Here is a 19,251-nt window from a genome sequence, read left to right as displayed (position 1 = left end):
CGAGTATGGGTAGTGCGCCAGGGCTGGGGGTTAGGGGGTCGGTTGCGGCGGAATATTGGTGGAGCAGCTTTCTCTAGGGCTGATGAGAGAATTTGGCGATACTGAGCTGCAGCAAGATTAGGACAGGTTAGGGTGGGGAGAGTGGAGGATAGGCCATGGAGGGAGTCAGCAAGGACGCCAGGGTTGAGCTTGCGTAGGTCTCGCTGCCATCGACCAGGTGGGTGGGCGGGTATTTTGGAGGTGCCTTCCGTGAGGAGGTTGAAGGCGAGAAGGTAATGGTCTGAGGGTGGAAATGGTGCGATGTCGAGGTCTGCAATGGTGGTGGATTTAGTGAATATAAGGTCGAGAGTGTGACGTGCAGTGTGAGTGGGGGCGTTGGTGTGTTGTACTAGGCCATGTGAGTTGGCTATGGTGAGTAGCCGGGTCGCAACAGAGTTCTTTGGTTCATTGATGGGTATATTGAAATCCCCGAGGATGATGGTGGGGAGGTCAGTGGAGAGGATGTGTGGGAGCCAGGAGGCAAGGTTGTCGAGAAATTGTCGTGTGGAGCCCGGAGGGCGGTATAAGATCTAATAGAGTCTTCTCATCTGGCCTGCCTGACTGAAATCTGGCTTTCTGAACCAGCGAGCCCCACCCTGGAGGCAGCCGTGCCAATCAACTATTCTGTGATACACTGCAACAGGGAAAAACGCAGGGGTCGCACTTTGCTTTAGATCGGTTTTGAAAATCAGACCACTTTCTGTAGGACCTACCAACTCTTGGGGGCGCATCTTTCAGCTAAGAAAAACATTAACATATTGCTTATCTACCGTCCACAAGGAGAGGGCTCGGCCATACTTAAGGAACTTGTAGAATTCCTATGCAACCTAACACTGGAACACCCAGATGGAGATGTCAATATATGGAATAGAGCTACCTCGTACTTTAAATGAACTTCTCCCAAGCAATCAGCTCTGCTACTCACAAGAAAGGTAACACTCTGGACCTTATATTCCATACTGGTCAGTCAATAGGCAGTGTGGAAATTAATCCTGTTGTCTGGTCAGACCATCACACTACCCACTTCTCCCTCTCAATACCAGCTGTCAAACATCAGTTCAAGAACCAAATTAAATATTGCCGCTTAAAAGGGCTAACACCGCAACTTATCCGAGATAACCTCAGCTTTGATGAATTGTCAAACTCCAGCTTGGACCCTGATATGATGGTGTTTAAATACAACAAATGTGTGTCCTCCACCTTTGAGACCATTGCTCCTATGCGCACCAAGCATTTTACCTCACACTATCATGCACAGTGGTTTGATAACGCTATAAAAGAGCTGAAAAGACAAGGACGGATACTTGAAAGATTGTGGTGCAAATCTCAGTCCCCAGAAAAAAAAAACATGCCTTAATCCTCCACTTGAAGAACTACCAAAAGGTAATAGAGAAAAAGTCATCCTTTATATCAAATGAGATTGCAAATGCAGTAAGTAAACTAGCCCAACTGTTCCGCACAGTGGAAAAACTCTGTAACCCGGCATGCCAAAAATGTAATAGCCAGTCTTCAAAGGACCTCTGCCCATTTCTTCTCAGACAAAGACTCTTCTATTAGCTCCGCTATCCAACATACAGCATCTGAGCCTAATACAGCCCCAAAGACCATTAGCAGAGGCAACGTAACACCTTGGTCACATTTCAAGGAAATTGATTAAGAAGTCGCATCAAACATCCTCCTTCACCTCCGCCAAACTACCTGTGACCTGGATCCTGGCCCAACACAGTTCATGCATGACCTGTTTATACCAGTATTCCTCAAAATTGTAAAAGGTTCCTTACAAATCAGGGATATTTCCTGCTTTACTGAAGGAAGCAATCATCAGGACTCTCCTCAAAAACCTTCCCTGAACTTAGATGAAATGACCAGCTACAGACCTGTCTCTAACCAAAAAAGCTGTATACCTCCAGTTAGAAGCCACAATCTTACAAAACAACATTTATGACCCATTCCAGTCTGGCTTCAGGCAACATCCCAGCACTGAAACTACCCTCATCCAAATCTGCAACCACCTGCTGATGGCAAGAGACAGAGGAGAGTGCTCTATCCTGATACTGCTATACCTTTCAGCAGCCTTTGATACAGTTGACCATGACATCTTGATAAGCAGTCTACAGTAATACTGTGTTATTGATGGCATAGTTCTACAGTGGTTCCAATCCATCTTGAGTGGCAGGACCACAAAAGTGTCTATGGGGCCCTTCCTGTCCACCTCTGTACCACCTAAGTATGGGGGGGCCAGGGGTTCAATCCTTTCCCCCCTGCTTTTCACAATTTACATGTTACCGCTTGGAAAATGAATCCAAAAACACAGCCTGACATACCACTGCTATGCTGATGACATCCAACTATATCTTTGTTTCAAGCCTGGTGTGACAGACCCAACTCCAACTATAAACGCCTACTTAGCCAAACTACAGCAATGGATGAGTAACAACTGGCTGAGATTAAATGTAGATAAAACTGAAGTCCTTCTGACCGGAGGGCAGCGCAAAACAACTTAACTTGCAGTCTTCATCACTGGGTATAGGAGGCACATATCTACACAGCTAATTGATGGGGATTTAAACTTCAGAACTCACATTTCTGCTGTGGTGAAATTATCCTATTTTCACTTGAACATTGCAAAAATCCAGCACCTTATGCCCCCCAGAAGATCTGCCAATCTTAGCTCATTCCTTCATTATATCTCGACTGGACTATTGTATTGCTCTTTACACTGGCTTTCCAAAAAAGGACTTGTACAGCAGATACAGAATATTGCTGCCAGACTGTTAACCAAACAACCCCGTCACATAAAACCAGACCTGCACTCCCTTTAATGGCTATTTATAAAATGGAGGACCCTATTCAAGATCGGCCTACTGACATTTAAGTCACTATATAATCTTGGCCCTGGATACATGAAAGAAATGTTGCAGCTGTGTAGCAATCACTGCAATCTCAGATCCACAGGCTCTAATAATCTAATCATACCCAGGGTCCAGCTGAAACAGTTTGGTCCCAGGGCGTTTGTGCTCCTTACTACAGCAGATCTGGACAGCTTCCTCTCTGGACATGTTTAAATCCAGACTGAAAACCCACCTGTTCAGTTTGGCATTTGCAGAAATATAATTTTCTTGTGTTAACACTTCATCCTACTACCAGGGTTGCCAAGCGTCCGTATTTATACGGACAGTCCGTCAAAATGCTCTTGAAAAAACGCTGTCCGTATTGCCCGTATTTCTGAGGCACTTGTCCGTCCAAATACACATAAATTGAATTGATCTCCTTTGCGCATGCGGCATGCGCTTCGTTCTCCCTCTCTGTTCCCCCCTCCCTCAGCCTCCCTCCTCCTCCCGTCCAATCACAGATTGCCTTTTCGCAGCTGGCGCCTCTCTCTGCCCAATAAGAGAGAGAGGTAGCTACGTCATGCAGCCCGGCCAGCCAGTCACGAGGAGTACACGCACGATACATAGAGAGGAGCAGCACGCCAGCGAGGGGAATGGCCTGTCACCAGCCCCGGCCGCTGCCTTCACCTATTCAGCATCCACCCACCACCAGGCCAGCCACCAGAGAGAGAAAGAGAGACAGCAAGCCACAAAGCAGCATTACGAGGGTGAGTTAGTCTGGTGGTGTGATGGGTCCCCCACTCCGCTCCTCCGACAGGACATGAATGAGTGAGGAAGACAGTCAGAGAGTCAGAGCCTCTCTTTCCCACTAGAGACTCACCTGCGGCCTTCCACTATTACTAACACCTCCACCACTCGACTGTTAGTGCAAGGCAGCCCGCCGTCACAGCCACAGAGACTGTCATATCTCTGCTGCTCACAGCCTGTCATTCAGCTCTCCTGCAAGCCAAGGGGAAGCTGATCCTTGTGGCAGGCAGGCAGCGGCACATCAGCTGGAGGAATCCTCCCTGCTCTGCACTGTTATCTGCTATTCTGCTGGGCAGCATTCCTTGGAAACTTGAATGGGGTCACAGGAGGGATGGGAGCAGGGAAGCCGTTCTATAGGAAGGTCATGGGGGTTATTGTGTGAAGAGCCAAGGTGATTCACAGCTGAAATCAGAGCTGAGCTTTGTAAAGATAAGATCACTAGAATCCTGCTCTGAAAGGAAAATGTATGGTGTCACTCTATAAAGGTTGGTTGTGAGCTGCTCTGATCAGGCAGGCAGCTTTCCCCTCTTTGCTATAGAAGCTGTGGTCTATAGATGTAAGTGCTGCAGAATAGGTCAGTGCTATATAATTACATAACAATAATACAGCAGGCATTGCGTTATGACTGTGGTAGGGATTAGATTGTGAGCTCCGCTGAGGACAGTGAGTGACCTGACTATGTAAAATGCTGTGGAAGATCATGCCAATACTAATAATGATGCCCAGAGCTTAGCGCCACTCAAAACTCTACTTGAAGTGAACCTAAACTGAGAAGGCTGTGGATTTTTCCTTTTAAAATAATACCAGTTGCCTGACTCTCCTGCTGATTCTGTGTCTCTAATACTTTTAGCCACAGCCCCTGAACAAGCATGCAGATCAGGTGCTCTGACTGAAGTCAGACTGGATTAGCAACATGCTTGTTTCAGGTGTGTGATTCAGCCACTACTGCAGCCGAAGAGATCAGTACGACTGCCAAGCAACTGGTATTGTTTAAAAGGAATCCTCCATATCCCTTTCAGTATAGGTGCACTTTAAAAGTACGCTTTTGACTCCACCCCCAACTCCGCCCCCTGTCCGTCCAAAATTTTGGGTGTCCTGCTTTTTTAGGACTGTTGTCCGTCAAAAATTAGAAATTAGGTTGGCAACCCTGCCTACTACCAACTACTGAATCTGAGAGAACCTAAGCGCTTTGAGTCCTATAGGAGAAAAGCGCTATAGAAATATTATTATTAGTGGCAAAGAAAAGAATTTAGTGTTTTCCAGTACAGGAAAAGTTAAAAAGAGAGTTAAAGGAAACCTGAGACGGAGTAAAGTATCAATACTTACCTGGGGCTTCTTTCAGCTCTGTTGTCTGCTTTTTGCATCTGCTGAAAAGCTTTATGGAGATGAAGATTTCATTTTTCAGCACGACCTGGCACCTGCTCACAGTGCCAAAACCACTGGTAAATGGTTTACTGACCATGTTATTACTGTGCTCAATTGGCCTGCCAACTCTCCTGACCTGAACCCCATAGAGAATCTGTGGGATATTGTGAAGAGAAAGTTGAGAGACGCAAGACCCAACACTCTGGATGAGCTTAAGGCCGCTATCGAAGCATCCTGGGCCTCCATAACACCTGAGCAGTGCCACAGGCTGATTTCCTCCATGCCACGCCACATTGAAGCAGTCATTTCTGCAAAAGGATTCCCGACCAAGTATTGAGTGCATAACTGAGCATAATTATTTGAAGGTTGACTTTTTTTGTTTTAAAAACACTTTTCCTTTATTGGTTGGATGAAATATGCTAGTTTTTTGAGATAGGAAATTTGGGTTTTCATGAGCTGTACGCCAAAATCATCAATTTAAAAAAAAAATGTTTTTTGAGTCCCCACTCTTCTGTTACACGCTGCTGGCACATAGCCCCATAGCACGCGTGTGACGTCACACACCACGCCGGCAGCACGTATGCGAATATGAAAGAGCGGAGGATTAGAAGACAGACGGGCACTGTGACACGGGACAGGAAATGCATAAATGCACACATTACATACACATTTATATATTAGGGCAACAGCAGCGAGCTCGGACGATTCCTGAGAGATTTCATGCTTAAATTTATTGGGAACCGACCTGAAGTGTATGGGCAGCTCACATCACTCAGATGAGAACACACACACACACAGCATTACATTAGCAAGAGCTTTTAAAATTACAAGCACTTAGAAAAACTCTAGCAGCGTGAACCTACTCTAAGGCCAGAAACCCACTAGGAGCGATTTTCTGAGCATTTTGCGATTTGAAAACTCTTGCTAATGTAATGCTATGGGTGTGATCCCACTTGAGCAATGTGATTTTATTAAAAATTCCCATTAGCATTGCATTAGCAAGAGCTTTTTCAAGTCACTAGTGATTAGAAATCGCTCCTAGTGGGTTTCTGGCCTAACAGTGGTATTAGAAGGTCAGGTGAACTGATTAGTTAAAGCCATTGTGGGAGCTATGTTTATGTAATCCATTCGAATGTCGTACAGGGGATGCGACTTGACCCCCCAAGCATAAATGCACCACTGCCCATATTCCAGCCTGTTTTTGCTCTGATGAAGCACGTGTCATGTACGCACTGTAAGCTACATTGGAGTGGCCCCAGCTGTTGTGGAGGAGGACTGCCTGGAGCGTGGTGTGTGCTTGTGCTTGGACTATGTACAAGAGGAGATCTCCATGCACACAAATGCTACAAATGGCAGTTTGCCTATAAGGAATGCACATTCCACCAGGCTATGACTCACGCACAGGTGCGATTATGGGAAAGGTGAACTCCAGTTTCCAGAGCGACTGTTACATGTGAACTGTGCTACATTGTTTGAATATACCCTTATCCCCAATTACCATGCGGATCTAGTTGAACTTCAGTAAGTGGATTACAAAATCATGCTTGAGGTAGCCGTACATCCACTGATGTATGGGCAGATTTCGACCAAGAGACAAATCTCTCTTTAATTGTATCTGATCGAGATCTGGCAGCTGCCCATACACCACAGGCCTATTTCCGATCAATTTCATGCTGAAATTGATCTGGAATCGGCCTTGTGCGCCACCCCCTGACGATGTCCCCTAATGAAAAATGCCATTCACGCCCCCCCTCCCGGGACCCAGTGTAAAGTATGCATCACCTGTCCGCAGCCTGTGCTTGTCCCTCAGCTGCTTCGGGTGGAGGGACAAGTGCAGACTGTAGACAGGTAATTTATACCTTGCACGGGGCACATATTTCATTGGGGAGACAGCGCCGGGGGTTTAATTGCAAAATTGCATGCTATTCCTGCCACGCACCTGATCTAGCAAGTCAGCCCAACATCTTGCAGCATACGCTATTGACAATGCGACCAGTTCTCGTCCCCAAATTTGTCCCATTGTCGGTCGAGCGTGCACTTGATTTTCAACCAATTCGATTATTATTATATATTATATTATAATCAAATGGGATGGCTGATCGGCCGCCAAGTCGCCTAATGTGTGGCTATCTTTACATGACCAGATACTTATTACAGGTCTCCTATGTCAAAGGGGTTGTCTTTAATGTGGACCTGAACTCTTGCATAGGACACAAGGAAAACACAGAAAAATCCACCCTGTGTGTGTTCAGAGAGAACAGCCTGTCTAATTCCCCCTAATCTGCAAGTTATCACAAGTGTAATTGAAGCTCTCAGCTGTGTCAGCTCATAAATTTGGCAGTCTCGGCAAACACATCTAATATGTAAACAGGAGGTTAACCCCCTTTATTCTACCACCCTTCACTAGTGCTCTAAACCCGCAGTGGAACTCTGGTCCCCCATCTTTCGTGTTCTTACCTCTAGATAGTAAGCCTTCAGGCAGGGTCCTCCTCCTCCTGCGTACTACCTGATCATGCACCTCCATTACTGTGCACCCATGCTATGCATTTGAGTGAACCTAACTTGCTTAATCTCCATGCTCCCATCCAGTGACTGACTAAGCATTACCTTGTACTCATACTGTGCTGCGTGATCTGGTTTTTCTTGTATTCCAGTATTGTGGTATTGCTTTATGTAACTCCTAAATATTGTCAGTAACCTTAAATTTCCAGCGCTGCGTAATATGTTGGTGCTTTATAAATACAATAAATAAATACATAATTCTGATTCCCACTATTTTGATAAATAAGCGAGTAACATAATGGTTATACAAGTAATATAGATAAAGCATACCAGTATTTTAAATACTCCTAACATTTGTATAGCACGTTTCTCCTGCTGGACTCAAAGTGCTCAAGAGCTGCAGGTACTAAGGGTGCACTCAAGGGGCCACCCTGCAGTGTTAGGAAGTCTTGCCCAAGGACTCCTTACTGAATAGGTACTGACCCTAGCTAGGATTCGAACCCTGGTCTCCCATGTCAAAGGCAGAACTGTTAGCTAAATGATATACCACAAAACAACTATGAATATTTGTATTCCTTTTTTAAAGTAGGATATATTGAGAAAATATTGTTCCTTATAAATAGTAGGGTGAGTAATGCCACAACAATTTTCTTCAAACACCAAATATATAAACTGCTGAAATAAAACAAAAGAAAAAAGAAAAAAAAAAGTGCTATTTGCATTTACTATGTCCTTTGACAATGCAGGCACTGTGACAATGTACTGCAACATTGTGGGTGTTTCCTTTGTAGTTTGTGCATTCTAGTGCCTGCATCTCAGTGAAAAAGCTGCACTGTTAATCTCGATTATTTATTTTTAACAGTGGACTAGGTAACATGGCTTAGTAATTAAGCATAAAGTTACCATTTCTCACCCAAGTGTATCTTGGCGATTTATTGCCTTTGTCAGCACAGCCTTTACCTCATTACCACAGGGTAACAGCTTGTATTGCACTATCTACAGATGACAAGCCAGTATTTTAAAGTTGGGTTATACCCAAAAATTAAGCTATATAACGTGAAAGATTAGAGTCCCTGTTTAAGACATTAATCTAGTAAAGCTACACTATCATCTAACTTCAGAAAGTCTATGAATATCCAAAATCCTTCAGTTACCAGACATATACAGGCAAAACAGAAAAATAGATACTTTGTAACAGCCAATTTAACATGCACACTTCCCATGAATCAGTGACTACAAATGTCTAGAAGTGGAGACATGTGTGCTCACTTAGCATTACTTAGTCACTGCAGGTCACCCTACACTCATGACAGAGATTGAGTCAGCCAAATGGAAATCACACTGTGGAACTTTATTTTTTTTCAGGCTCTGTCAGTATAAGCTATTTCAGCCAGTCTATGATGTAGCATGACCTTGTCACTAACTGTTCCATTCATTTGCAGTTCGTGTTCAGTCTATTCGAAAATGCACGTGCCATTTCCAGTCATGGTTAGTCACCTGACAGAGCTTGCCTGTTGGGCTCATTGTCTGAAGCACCAGGGAAGAAACCGCTAACTGAGGCTCCAGGATCAATCCCTCCCATAAGTGGGCGTAAATGGTTCACAGACACTTGCTCAATGAAAGATATCCCGTATTTCCGGAAGTAGCACCACTCAAAGATCTAAAATGTAAGAAAGGTAAATGAATTCACATGTGAATTAAGCAATATTCATGCCCATAAAAAAAAACAAATACTTTGCTGAAACATACAATAACTTTAACAATGCATAATTATATGAATTTAATTCCAACCAAAATTTTCTTTTGGTTTAAATACAGTTACAGAAATGATAGTGAGGTCTGGTGCACACCTAATAGCGCTAGTGTAATCGCAAACGCTAAGCACTTTTAGAAGTGATTTTTCTAAGCGATTCTAGGCATGTGCCTAGCAGAGGCGGGACAAGGTCCTCCAGCACCCAAGGCTGAGACACCAAAGTGCGCCCCCCATCCCTCCCACCCCAGCTGTCACACGCTGATTGCTATTACACTAAGAGGCGCCACAGGGCCCACAACCTCCCCAACACCTTAATATCTAGTTATCTGGCTTGCAGTCACTGCTATGTATCCCCTTTTCTTATTTCTTTCTGCTTAAAACACAATTAGGAGTGACAGCTGAATGAATTGTGCGCCCCCTCCTACACTGCGCCCTGAGGCTGGAGCCTCTCCAGCCTATGCCTCGGCCCGGCCCTGGTGCCTAGTGATTTTCTAGTTATGCCTATCAATTTTTGGAGCGTTTTGGTGTAGCAAAATTAGTATTATTAGTGTACAGCTTCTGTATAATAATAAAAAAAAAAAAAAAAAAAACCTACTCCCACTCACATGTTTCTTCACGTGGGTGATCCCTGCGATTTTTACCCAGATTTTAATGATAGTGAATGGGAGCAATTATTTAACAAGCGCTCAGCAAGCGCTAATCAATCGCAAGCGCTCACAAAAGCACTTATAGGGCTGGAACCCACAGGAGCGCTTTTGGCAGCGTTTTGGCAGCACTGCGATATGCTAGCAGTTTGCCAAAACGCTGGGCTAATGTTAATGGATGGGGCAACTTCCACAAGAGCGTTTGCGTTTCCCAGAAACGCAAACGCAGGCCCTGCAGCATTTTGGGAGCGTTAGCGCTTCAATGTAAAGTATTGAAACGCTAGCAGAAACGCTCAGCAAAACCTAAACTGAGCGGTTTTGCTAGCGTTTTGCGGTTCAGCACACTGTAACAAAATGAAAAATAATTCACAGGACCAATCAGGATAAAAACGCAAAACGCTAGGCACCCGCTGGGGAAAAAAATACAATGTTGCAAAACACGACCAAAAACGCGCATGAATCCGCTTGCAAACCGCTCAGACAAAACGCTAGCGGTTGCGTTTTGCGTTTGCGGTTTTCAGTGGGTTCCAGGCCATAGTGTGGATCCGGCCTTATTGAGTCTGCAGACAGTCAGCCACTAAGAAGTGCAAATAAAGGACACCTAGTCTGCAACACTTAACCACTTCAGCCTACAGCTTCGAAAATCTTATGCATCCGAGCAATGTTCACCTCCCATTCATTCGCCAATAACTTTATCGCGACTTATCACAATTAATTGATCTATATCTTGTTTTTTCCGCCACTAATTAGGCTTTCTTTGGGTAGTACATTTGCTAAGAGCCACTTTCCTGTAAATGCATTTTAGCAGGAAGATTAAGATACAAATGGAAAAAATTCATTATTTCTCAGTTTTTGGCCATTATAGTTTAAAATTAATACATGCTACAGTAATTAAAACCCATGCATTTTATGTGCCCATTTGTCCCGCTTATTACACCGTTTAAATTACGTCCCTATCACAATTTATGGCGCCGATATTTTTTCAATTTGCGTCCATCACTATTTACAAGCTTATATTTTTAAAAAATTTTATAAGATACTCTCTTGACATGTATATTTAAAAAGTTCAGACCCTTAGGTAACTATTTAAGTAGTTTTTTTTTTATTGTAATTTTTTTTATTTAATAAAAAAAAATGTATTTGGGTAATTTTAGTTTGGGAGGTAAATAGTTCATTTTAGATGTAATATAATGTGTTTATTTATTTAATAAATGTATGTGAGTGCAGTTTACTATTTGGCCACAAGATGGCCACATTCAAAAAAGTCCTGGATGCGAACGATCGCGCATCCAGGAAGGACAAAGAGGCTGGGGAAGCTCTGTACTGGCAGAAATACTGCGCTCTCTGATGAGAAAGCGTCGGTATTTCTGACGGGGACTTAGATCGGTGAATGGGAATTATATTCCCTTTCACTGATCGGGGGGGGGGGGGGGGGGGGGGCAGCGGGAGGCAGCACCTGTGCACGCCCGATCGTGCGCACCACATGGCTGCAGCAGCAGTGCCTATCTGGACGGATATTTCCGTCCAGATAGGGCGAAGTGGTTAATTAAGCAGAGGTTGAGCAATACAGCCATATATAGGAGAGAGGGTTCAGCGTTCCCCCATTTGTGTTGCAAGCAGGTCTGGGGGTCCTAAGGGGTGGTAGTGCTCGGGGCCTCCGCCTGTCGTGTACACACGTGTTTTTGCATATTTAAGCAAAAATGAGCAAATGAGAGGGAATTTCCTGCACGAGGTGCCCCCTGCTGTGGCTGCATGGTCTATGACCATTTACGACTGAGGCAAGGAACACACTTGTCTTTTAGTTTTCTGTGCGCGTTTTTCTGCATACACTTTTCTGCACACCAAGTGTGTTTCTATGCAGGAAACGCGCACGTTTTTTCACAGCAGCTAATGTAATCGATACAGAAAACTGACAACATGTGCAGAATCATGATGCATAATGTCAGTTTGTTTTTCTGCGTGCGAAAAAACACATTAAGTGTGGACTAGCCCGTGATTAACACGAGTTCTCTGTTTTTCTGTGCAGAAAACACGTACGAAAACTGTCAAGTGTGTTCCCTGCCTGAAACCGCTCTCTCCTACATATAGCTGTATTACCCAGCCTCTGCTTAAAGGAATCATCAGGCTGCAACGGCTTCCCCCTGATCTACTTACCATTGGCTTCCTCCAGCTCCTGCCCGGCAACATGTCCCACAACGCAGCTCCGCTGGCAGCCCGGTATCCCCGCCGGTACTGAGGCCGACCTCAGGGTTGGCCCCGTACTGTGCCTGCGCGAGCGGCGATGTCAATCATGGCCACGTTGTTCGCGCAGGCACTGAACTACTGCAGCCTGATGATTCCTTAAGTATTGCAGACTAGGTGTCATTTATTTGCCCTTCTTACTGGCTGACTGGCAGGCTGCACACTAAGTAGGAGAGTGCTGTCTGGGAGTGAGCATTTCTTTTAGGTTTAGAAATTTAATTTCAGCAACATAAATGCAACATTCTAAATTAGAGAAACTAGTGGAAACAGCAACATAAAACTTTTTATCCTCCTCACTCCCAACTAGTGCCAGTTACGAACCCAGCAGAAAAACGGGGGGGGGGGGGGGGGCTACACGGAGTGGAGAACTTGGTCTATTCTATTTGCCAATTACTTCTCTAGGCATACATCTGATAATTTGTCCTGCAGCCAGCAATGATATCGGTTAGCTTCAGCGAGGTACAGATATGCATTTAAAAAGACATCAAAGCAGTCTTACAGTGATTCATATTTATTTTTTTACTGTGTTTGATGTTTAAGAGGACAAGAAGAACATTTGATGACAATATCACTTTTATACATAAAGAAGGCTTTAACGCTGATGTACTCTTATACATTGTACTTGATTTTGTCTTTCTGGCATTACCATTTTTTGGAGTGTGTGCCTTCAGAACAGATGTCTAATGGCAACACTGGTTTGTGAATACACTTTTCTATTAATTTGTATTGCAATATTTTGCCCCAAAGAATTACATTTTTGTGGCTGCCATGTCTGGTTTTCTCTTTTGGAGGTACTTGGACTTAATTTCTTCCCTACATCAACATTTCATGTTCATCTGAGCTTTTGTGCTTCTGCCAGGCCGTTAACATAAAAATAAATAGCATGAGATTCCCTCCAGGCTGTGGAGTCGGTACAAAAATCAGTCCAACTCCGACTTCTTAGTTTATGAAACCACCGACTTCAACTCCGACTCCTTAGTCTAGTACTTACCAGGGCTGTGGATTTGGTACAAAAAAAAAAAAATCATCCCACTCCCAACTCAGACTCCTCAGTTTATGAAACCACCAACTCCAGATACCCAAAATTGCTCCAACTCCACAGCCCTGGTCTGGGTAGATCCACACAGGCTCCACTGTGTTGTAATGCTGAGGGCAATAGACAGACAAATGCTTTCGCATGGACCTTATAAAACCACTGCATAGCAATACAACACAACTTGGCACATTTTCATGGAAAGTTGACGCACTGCCATTTATTTCGGCAGCAGGGCACACACATTGTACAGCAACAGACATAATGTGTTTGTGCCGACATCTACATCATACATCAGCACAATGTGCCTTACTCCCCAAGGAGATTAGTGCGACTCACAGAACATTCGCCGCTGCATCTGGGGGTCTCATTTTCAAGAGAGTGTGAAGTTAAACAAAAAACAAATATTGATAATAAAAAAAAAAAAAAAAAGAAAAAAAGGATCGTAAATCAGACCTGTCGGATATTATTAATTTGACTCGAAATCTGATGGCAAATTGCAATGTGTGTAGCAGGTATTAATTTGGTGTAGTGTCTTAATGCTTTAGACCACATGTGTCGAACTCCAGGCCTGGAGGGACGGATCCATGCCAGTGTTTAGGATGTACTGAGAAAGAAAGGAATGTGTTCTACCTGATGGACCACATCTTTCCTGATTCAGACCCATCAATTCATTTGAGCTGTATTAAATATATGTGTGAGGATCTCGGCCCTCGTAGGACCGGTTTGACATACCTGCTTTAGACGATAGAAGTATTATGAGTAGAATACCACTTTAAAAAATAATAAAAAATAAATTAAGGCAAACATGAAACTAGCTAATGTCCAAACTGAGTAAGTATTCTCCAGGCTACCCAATATTTTTTTTCCCCGATTCAATTGGAAAAAAACAAAACCTTATTCAGCCTGCCAATGTTTTTTTTTCAATCTTTTCTATAGATATGATCTGACTATAGATTGTTCAGCAATTTACCAGTTGTTGGCGCTTTATAAAATACAATAAATAAAATATACCAGAAAAGAAACCTTTTCTTTTGAAAAGGAGAACCAAGATATTTACATCTTCATTCACTCATTTAAAATGAAAGAAAAAAGAAATCTTGGTCCATAGGAGCACATTTTTACTTTTGCTTTGTAAGCACACGCCAGGCATACAAAGCAGCAGTAATTTCCCTTATATAGTGAAATAATGTCTGACTAAAATTGTTCCACTTGAGAAAAGCCACAGCTTAGCAATTACAGCTAATTATTTAAATAACTGAAGTTATAAGTTTGTGATTTTTTTTCACTCAATTATCTCACTTCAAACAATCCTTATTGCTTTTGCTTGAATTGCGCATCATCTGTTCGGCTCGCTCCCCCCGGCCAAAATAATCAGAAATGTAACTTTCTGAGAAAGTCATTTTTATTCTCATTCATACCCCTTCTCTGACCCCCTCCTGAAGACACCACTAAGCTCACTCCTGTATGCCCTCTGTTTCCTGCACCCACAGAAGAAGCGATTGTAACAACATCCACCAACCCAATCTTTTTATGCCTCAACTACCATTCAGGTCTCATCCACTAGAGAGGCTTCTAAAGGAGATTACACTGCAAGAAAAGTAAAACGTTTAGAATTGGATGATGTGCCCATACATGATAAAATCTTGATTGCATGCACAATTTATTGATTTCATGCTGCAAATCAAGCATCTTGCTGCCACCACTCTCTCAGAGATAGCTTTTCCTAAGAGTAATAAAAAGGTTATTTGCAACCTAACTAGCCAAATCAAACAATTTACAAAGCTAAAACAATGTGGTAGTTCGTGCCTCCTGAGACCTAGCATGGATTTGAAATAATCAAGGAACAAAGACAAAACTGGTATGATTAAATAGTTAGTTAAAGGGGCACTATGGCGAAAAATTGTAAAATTAAAAAAAAAAAAAAAAAAAAAAAAAAAACTTTGCAACTTTGCACAAAACAATATACACTCACCTAAAGGTTTATTAGGAACACCTGTTCAATTTCTCATTGATGCAATTTTCTAATCAACCAATCACATGGCAGTTGCTTCAATGCATTTAGGGGTATGGTCCTGGTCAAGACAATCTCCTGAACTCCAAACTGGATGTCAGAAGCAATTTTGAGCATGGCATGGTTGTTGGTGCCAGAGGGGCCGGTCTGAGTATTTCACAATCTGCTCAGTTACTGGGATTTTCACGCACAACCATTTCTAGGGTTTACAAAGAATGGTGTGAAAAGGGAAAAACATCCAGTATGTGGCAGTCCTGGGGGAGAAAATGCCTTGTTGATGCTAGAGGTCAGAGGAGAATGGGCCAACTGATTCAAGCTGACAGAAGAGCAACGCTGACAAATAACCACTCATTACAACCGAGGTATGCAGCAAAGAATTTGTGAAGAAACAACATGCACAACCTTGAGGCAGATGGGCTACAACAGCAGAAGACCCCACCGGGTACCACTCATCTCCACTACAAATCGGAACTACGGTTAGAATTTACCGGTAGCGGTATTTCTACGAATCCTCCAGGACGGCTATATACATGAGAGATAGCTGGCTCCTCCCCTAAGGAAACACACCCAATACAAAATTTGCATAAAGCTGCCTCCTCCACCTCACCCATCAGTTATTGTAGAGACAAGATAGGAACATAGAAAAGGCATAAACATAAAATCCCATATAAAGGCAGACAAAATCTACCAATAATAGGGAGGGAACTAAGGTAGCCATCCTGGAGGATTCGTAGAAATACTGCTACCGGTAAGTTCTAACCGTAGTTCTCTCCTCATCCTCCAGGATGGCTATATACATGAGAGACCAACGAGTAATCAATTTACCTTAGGGAGGGATGATACTCCGTAACACCTTCCAGCCGAAGGACATATCCTGGCTGGACAACAGATCCACCCTGTAGTGCTTGGCAAAAGCGTGGTGAATCTTTCAGATGGCTGCTTTGCAGATTGGCTCAAGTGAAGCACCTTTCAGCCCATGCGGTTGAAACTGATCTGATAGAATGAGCCTTAATACCCTTTGGAGGCTCCTGATCTTGAATTTTATAAGCAGAAAATACAACTTTCATCAACCACCTTGCAATGTGCTCTTGGGAACCTTTAGACCCTTGGATTCAAAATAGAAAACAAAAAAATATTTGATCGCCTAAAAGATTATCACTTCTAAGTATGTAAGCCCTGACTTAACATCTAATGTATGTAATATGAGCTTCCTTGTAATTTCTGGGAGGATAACAGAATGAAGGGATGACAATCTCTTGAGATTTTGAAAATTAGAACAGACCTTGGGAAAAAAATAGGTTGGTTTAGCTTTAAACACAATTCGGTCTGGAATAATTTGCATGTAAGGATCTTTGATCGACAGAGCCTGTATATCTTTGACTCGTCTCAGAAGTTGCATACCGCATAGTGTGCGATTCGTATGTAATGAAGAATTTCTACTTCCCGTAGGGATAGGAATTAAATGCGATTCTGCATAAATTTGCATGCCAATTTGTTTGCGTAGTTTCTGCAACAAATCTTGTACTAGTGGAAACGTAGCCTGAAGTAAATTGCTTAGGTGACAGATTCCCTGTCATGCCACAGAGTGGAAACAACTTGTCTTGACGAACCCTCGTTTAGAACCAAGCGCCCTTCAGAGAGCCACATCATAAGAATGGGATCATTAGCTGCCACTATGTAAAAAGAGTTCAACTCTTTATTTCATCCTTACAATGACAAAAGAGGGCTGCTGTACGGCGATAGCTGTGCTGTTTCAGACAAAAAAACAGCCTTTGTTCAGGTTGCGTAAACCACAACTTCAGATATAGGGTCTACTGAGGAAAGCATACCTGCCCCTGCTTCAAAAGATCATCCAAGATCTGCAGGATCAATGGCTCTTCTACCAAATAGTAGGGTAACAGCAGATACCAAACCTATTTTAGCCAGTCTGGCATAATAAGAATTATAGTGGCCTGATCCTCCCTTTTGGAGTACCTTCCCTATTAATTTCATTGGAGGAAAGGAGTTTGCTCTCTAGACCCTAATCCAGCAGAAATGTCCCTATACCCTTTGGGGGGCCTTTGGGAAGAACAACATTGTCCCAAGCAGCAACACAAGTAGCTGCTAATCATCAAACATATCTGTTTAGATACCAACTGCTATGAAATAATCATTTGTAATTCAACCAAATCTGTTAGAATATTTCCCTGGGGTAAACCGATCCTAAGGCAAGAACCTCATTTTCTGCCTTGCAGAATATCTTGAGATAGGCTAGTAGAGAGAGCAATCTGGGTGGACTGCAAGTTCCACTTAAATCGATTTTGTGAGCATTTTGTACTTTTCCTATACAATGCATTATAGCGAAATGGCCCAAAATATGGCGTAGGCAGCACTTTAGTCAGCGGAAAGCAGACAATATGCGCCGATATGCACAGTCCCATAAATTCTCATTGCACAAGCGTTTTTGGGACAATTTTGAAAAATCGCAGGCACTGAAAAAAATTACGAAAAACGCCCTAGGTGTAAACAAGCCCTTAGGGCTTCCTTCAGCTTTGCAACTATCAGAAGATAGTCTAGAAAGGGAGCGAGAAAAAAACTTCTGCATTGATAGATAGCTGCTACTGTAATTAGGATCTTTCATAAAGATCATGGGAACACTTGGTAACCCACAAAGAAAACAGCTTGGACTGCAGATGACAAGATCTGGGATTAAATCTGGATTGCTGCTTAAACATTCATACTGCGCTTTTGTCCTCACGGACTCTAGGCGCCTGGGCTTCCGCCATTAGGGCACGCTCTGTGAGCAGTAGCAGTTTAGGGAGTCTTGCCCAAGAACTCCTTATATAATAGGTGAAGGTTTTCTGAACAGGAAGAGCCAAGGCATAAACTCCGGTCACCAATGTACATGCAGAGCCCCTAACCACCTCTTTCTGAAAAGCAAACTTGCTATCAGAAAAAACTATGTATCATCTTTGCATAGAAACATTTGAAAAAAGTATCGCAATCCAGAGATCTAGGCATATAGTCATTGCCTATCATTATCTGAAGAGCAGCATACAAACTATGCGTATATGCTTATCCAAACTGAAGACTTGCAAACCAAATATTTTATGTGCATAACCCTAGCACATAATTCCTATATGAAAAGCACACTTGCCCTCAGGAAGTCTATGCATATAATCATTGCATAAAATTTGCACTGCAAGCCGATTAACTATGCCTATAATTCTTGCACAAAATCTGAAAAGAACCTTAACAGATTTTCCATCCACAGGAACCTTTTAGCAGGATTAAATAATCCTGGACTGTAAGCAGCATTCTGAATGCTTCACAAGATATGTCAGTAGGAAATTGACAATCTACAGTTAAAACAGATTGAGCAATTTCAATTGGAGATTTGTTTACTAAATGGGTCTTCATCTCCTGCAACCAGATAAATAAAGCAACTGGCTTTGCAAATGAATGCAACAAGAGTGAAATGAGGCTCACAAGCACTTCCAAGGAGATCCTGATTTAAAGGGACTCCGAGCAGTGCAGAAACTATGGAAAGATGCACATCATTTTAAAGCTCTCTTTCTCCTCTTTCCAATGATATATAAACCGCCGCCCTACGCCTTTTAGTTTTCGCTATTTTCGCGATTGAAATTGCTGCGGCCGCGATTTCGATCGCGAAAATAGAGAAAACTAAAAGGCGTAGGGCGACGATGTAGGTGTCGTCAGAAAGAGGAGAAAGAGAGCTTTAAAACGATATCCATCAAGCCATAGTTATATTGTATTACACAGGGCGACTTTTTGTCAAAGTCAGCAGCTACATTCAGCAGAATGGAGCTGCTGACACTGGGGAAAGTGTCGTCCTGTGTAATACAATATAACTATGGCTTGATGGATATCATTTTAAAGCTCTCTTTCTCCTCTTTCTGGCGACATCTAAATCGTTGCCCTACGCCTTTTAGTTTTCTCTATTTTCGCGATCGAAATCGCGGCCGCTGCAATTTTAATCGCGAAAATAGCGAAAACTAAAAGGCGTAGGGCGGCGGTTTATA

The 19,251-nt window shown here is 43.0% G+C and overlaps 1 protein-coding gene across 3 annotated transcripts in view; it reads right to left on the bottom strand.

Annotated features, from left to right (window-relative positions):
* Window positions 1-19,251, bottom strand: part of ST7L (suppression of tumorigenicity 7 like) — a 424,041-nt gene that overhangs the window by 347,941 nt on the left and 56,849 nt on the right. For all 3 annotated transcript variants that reach the window (XM_068269737.1, XM_068269735.1, XM_068269736.1), the window contains exon 3: window positions 9,042-9,204. In XM_068269737.1, the coding sequence (XP_068125838.1) occupies window positions 9,042-9,204 (163 nt within the window). The remainder of the gene's footprint in view (window positions 1-9,041; window positions 9,205-19,251) is intronic.

This window comes from Hyperolius riggenbachi, chromosome 2, assembly GCF_040937935.1.
Source record: "Hyperolius riggenbachi isolate aHypRig1 chromosome 2, aHypRig1.pri, whole genome shotgun sequence".
NCBI lineage: Eukaryota > Metazoa > Chordata > Amphibia > Anura > Hyperoliidae > Hyperolius > Hyperolius riggenbachi.
This window is presented reverse-complemented; position numbering and strand designations above follow the sequence as displayed.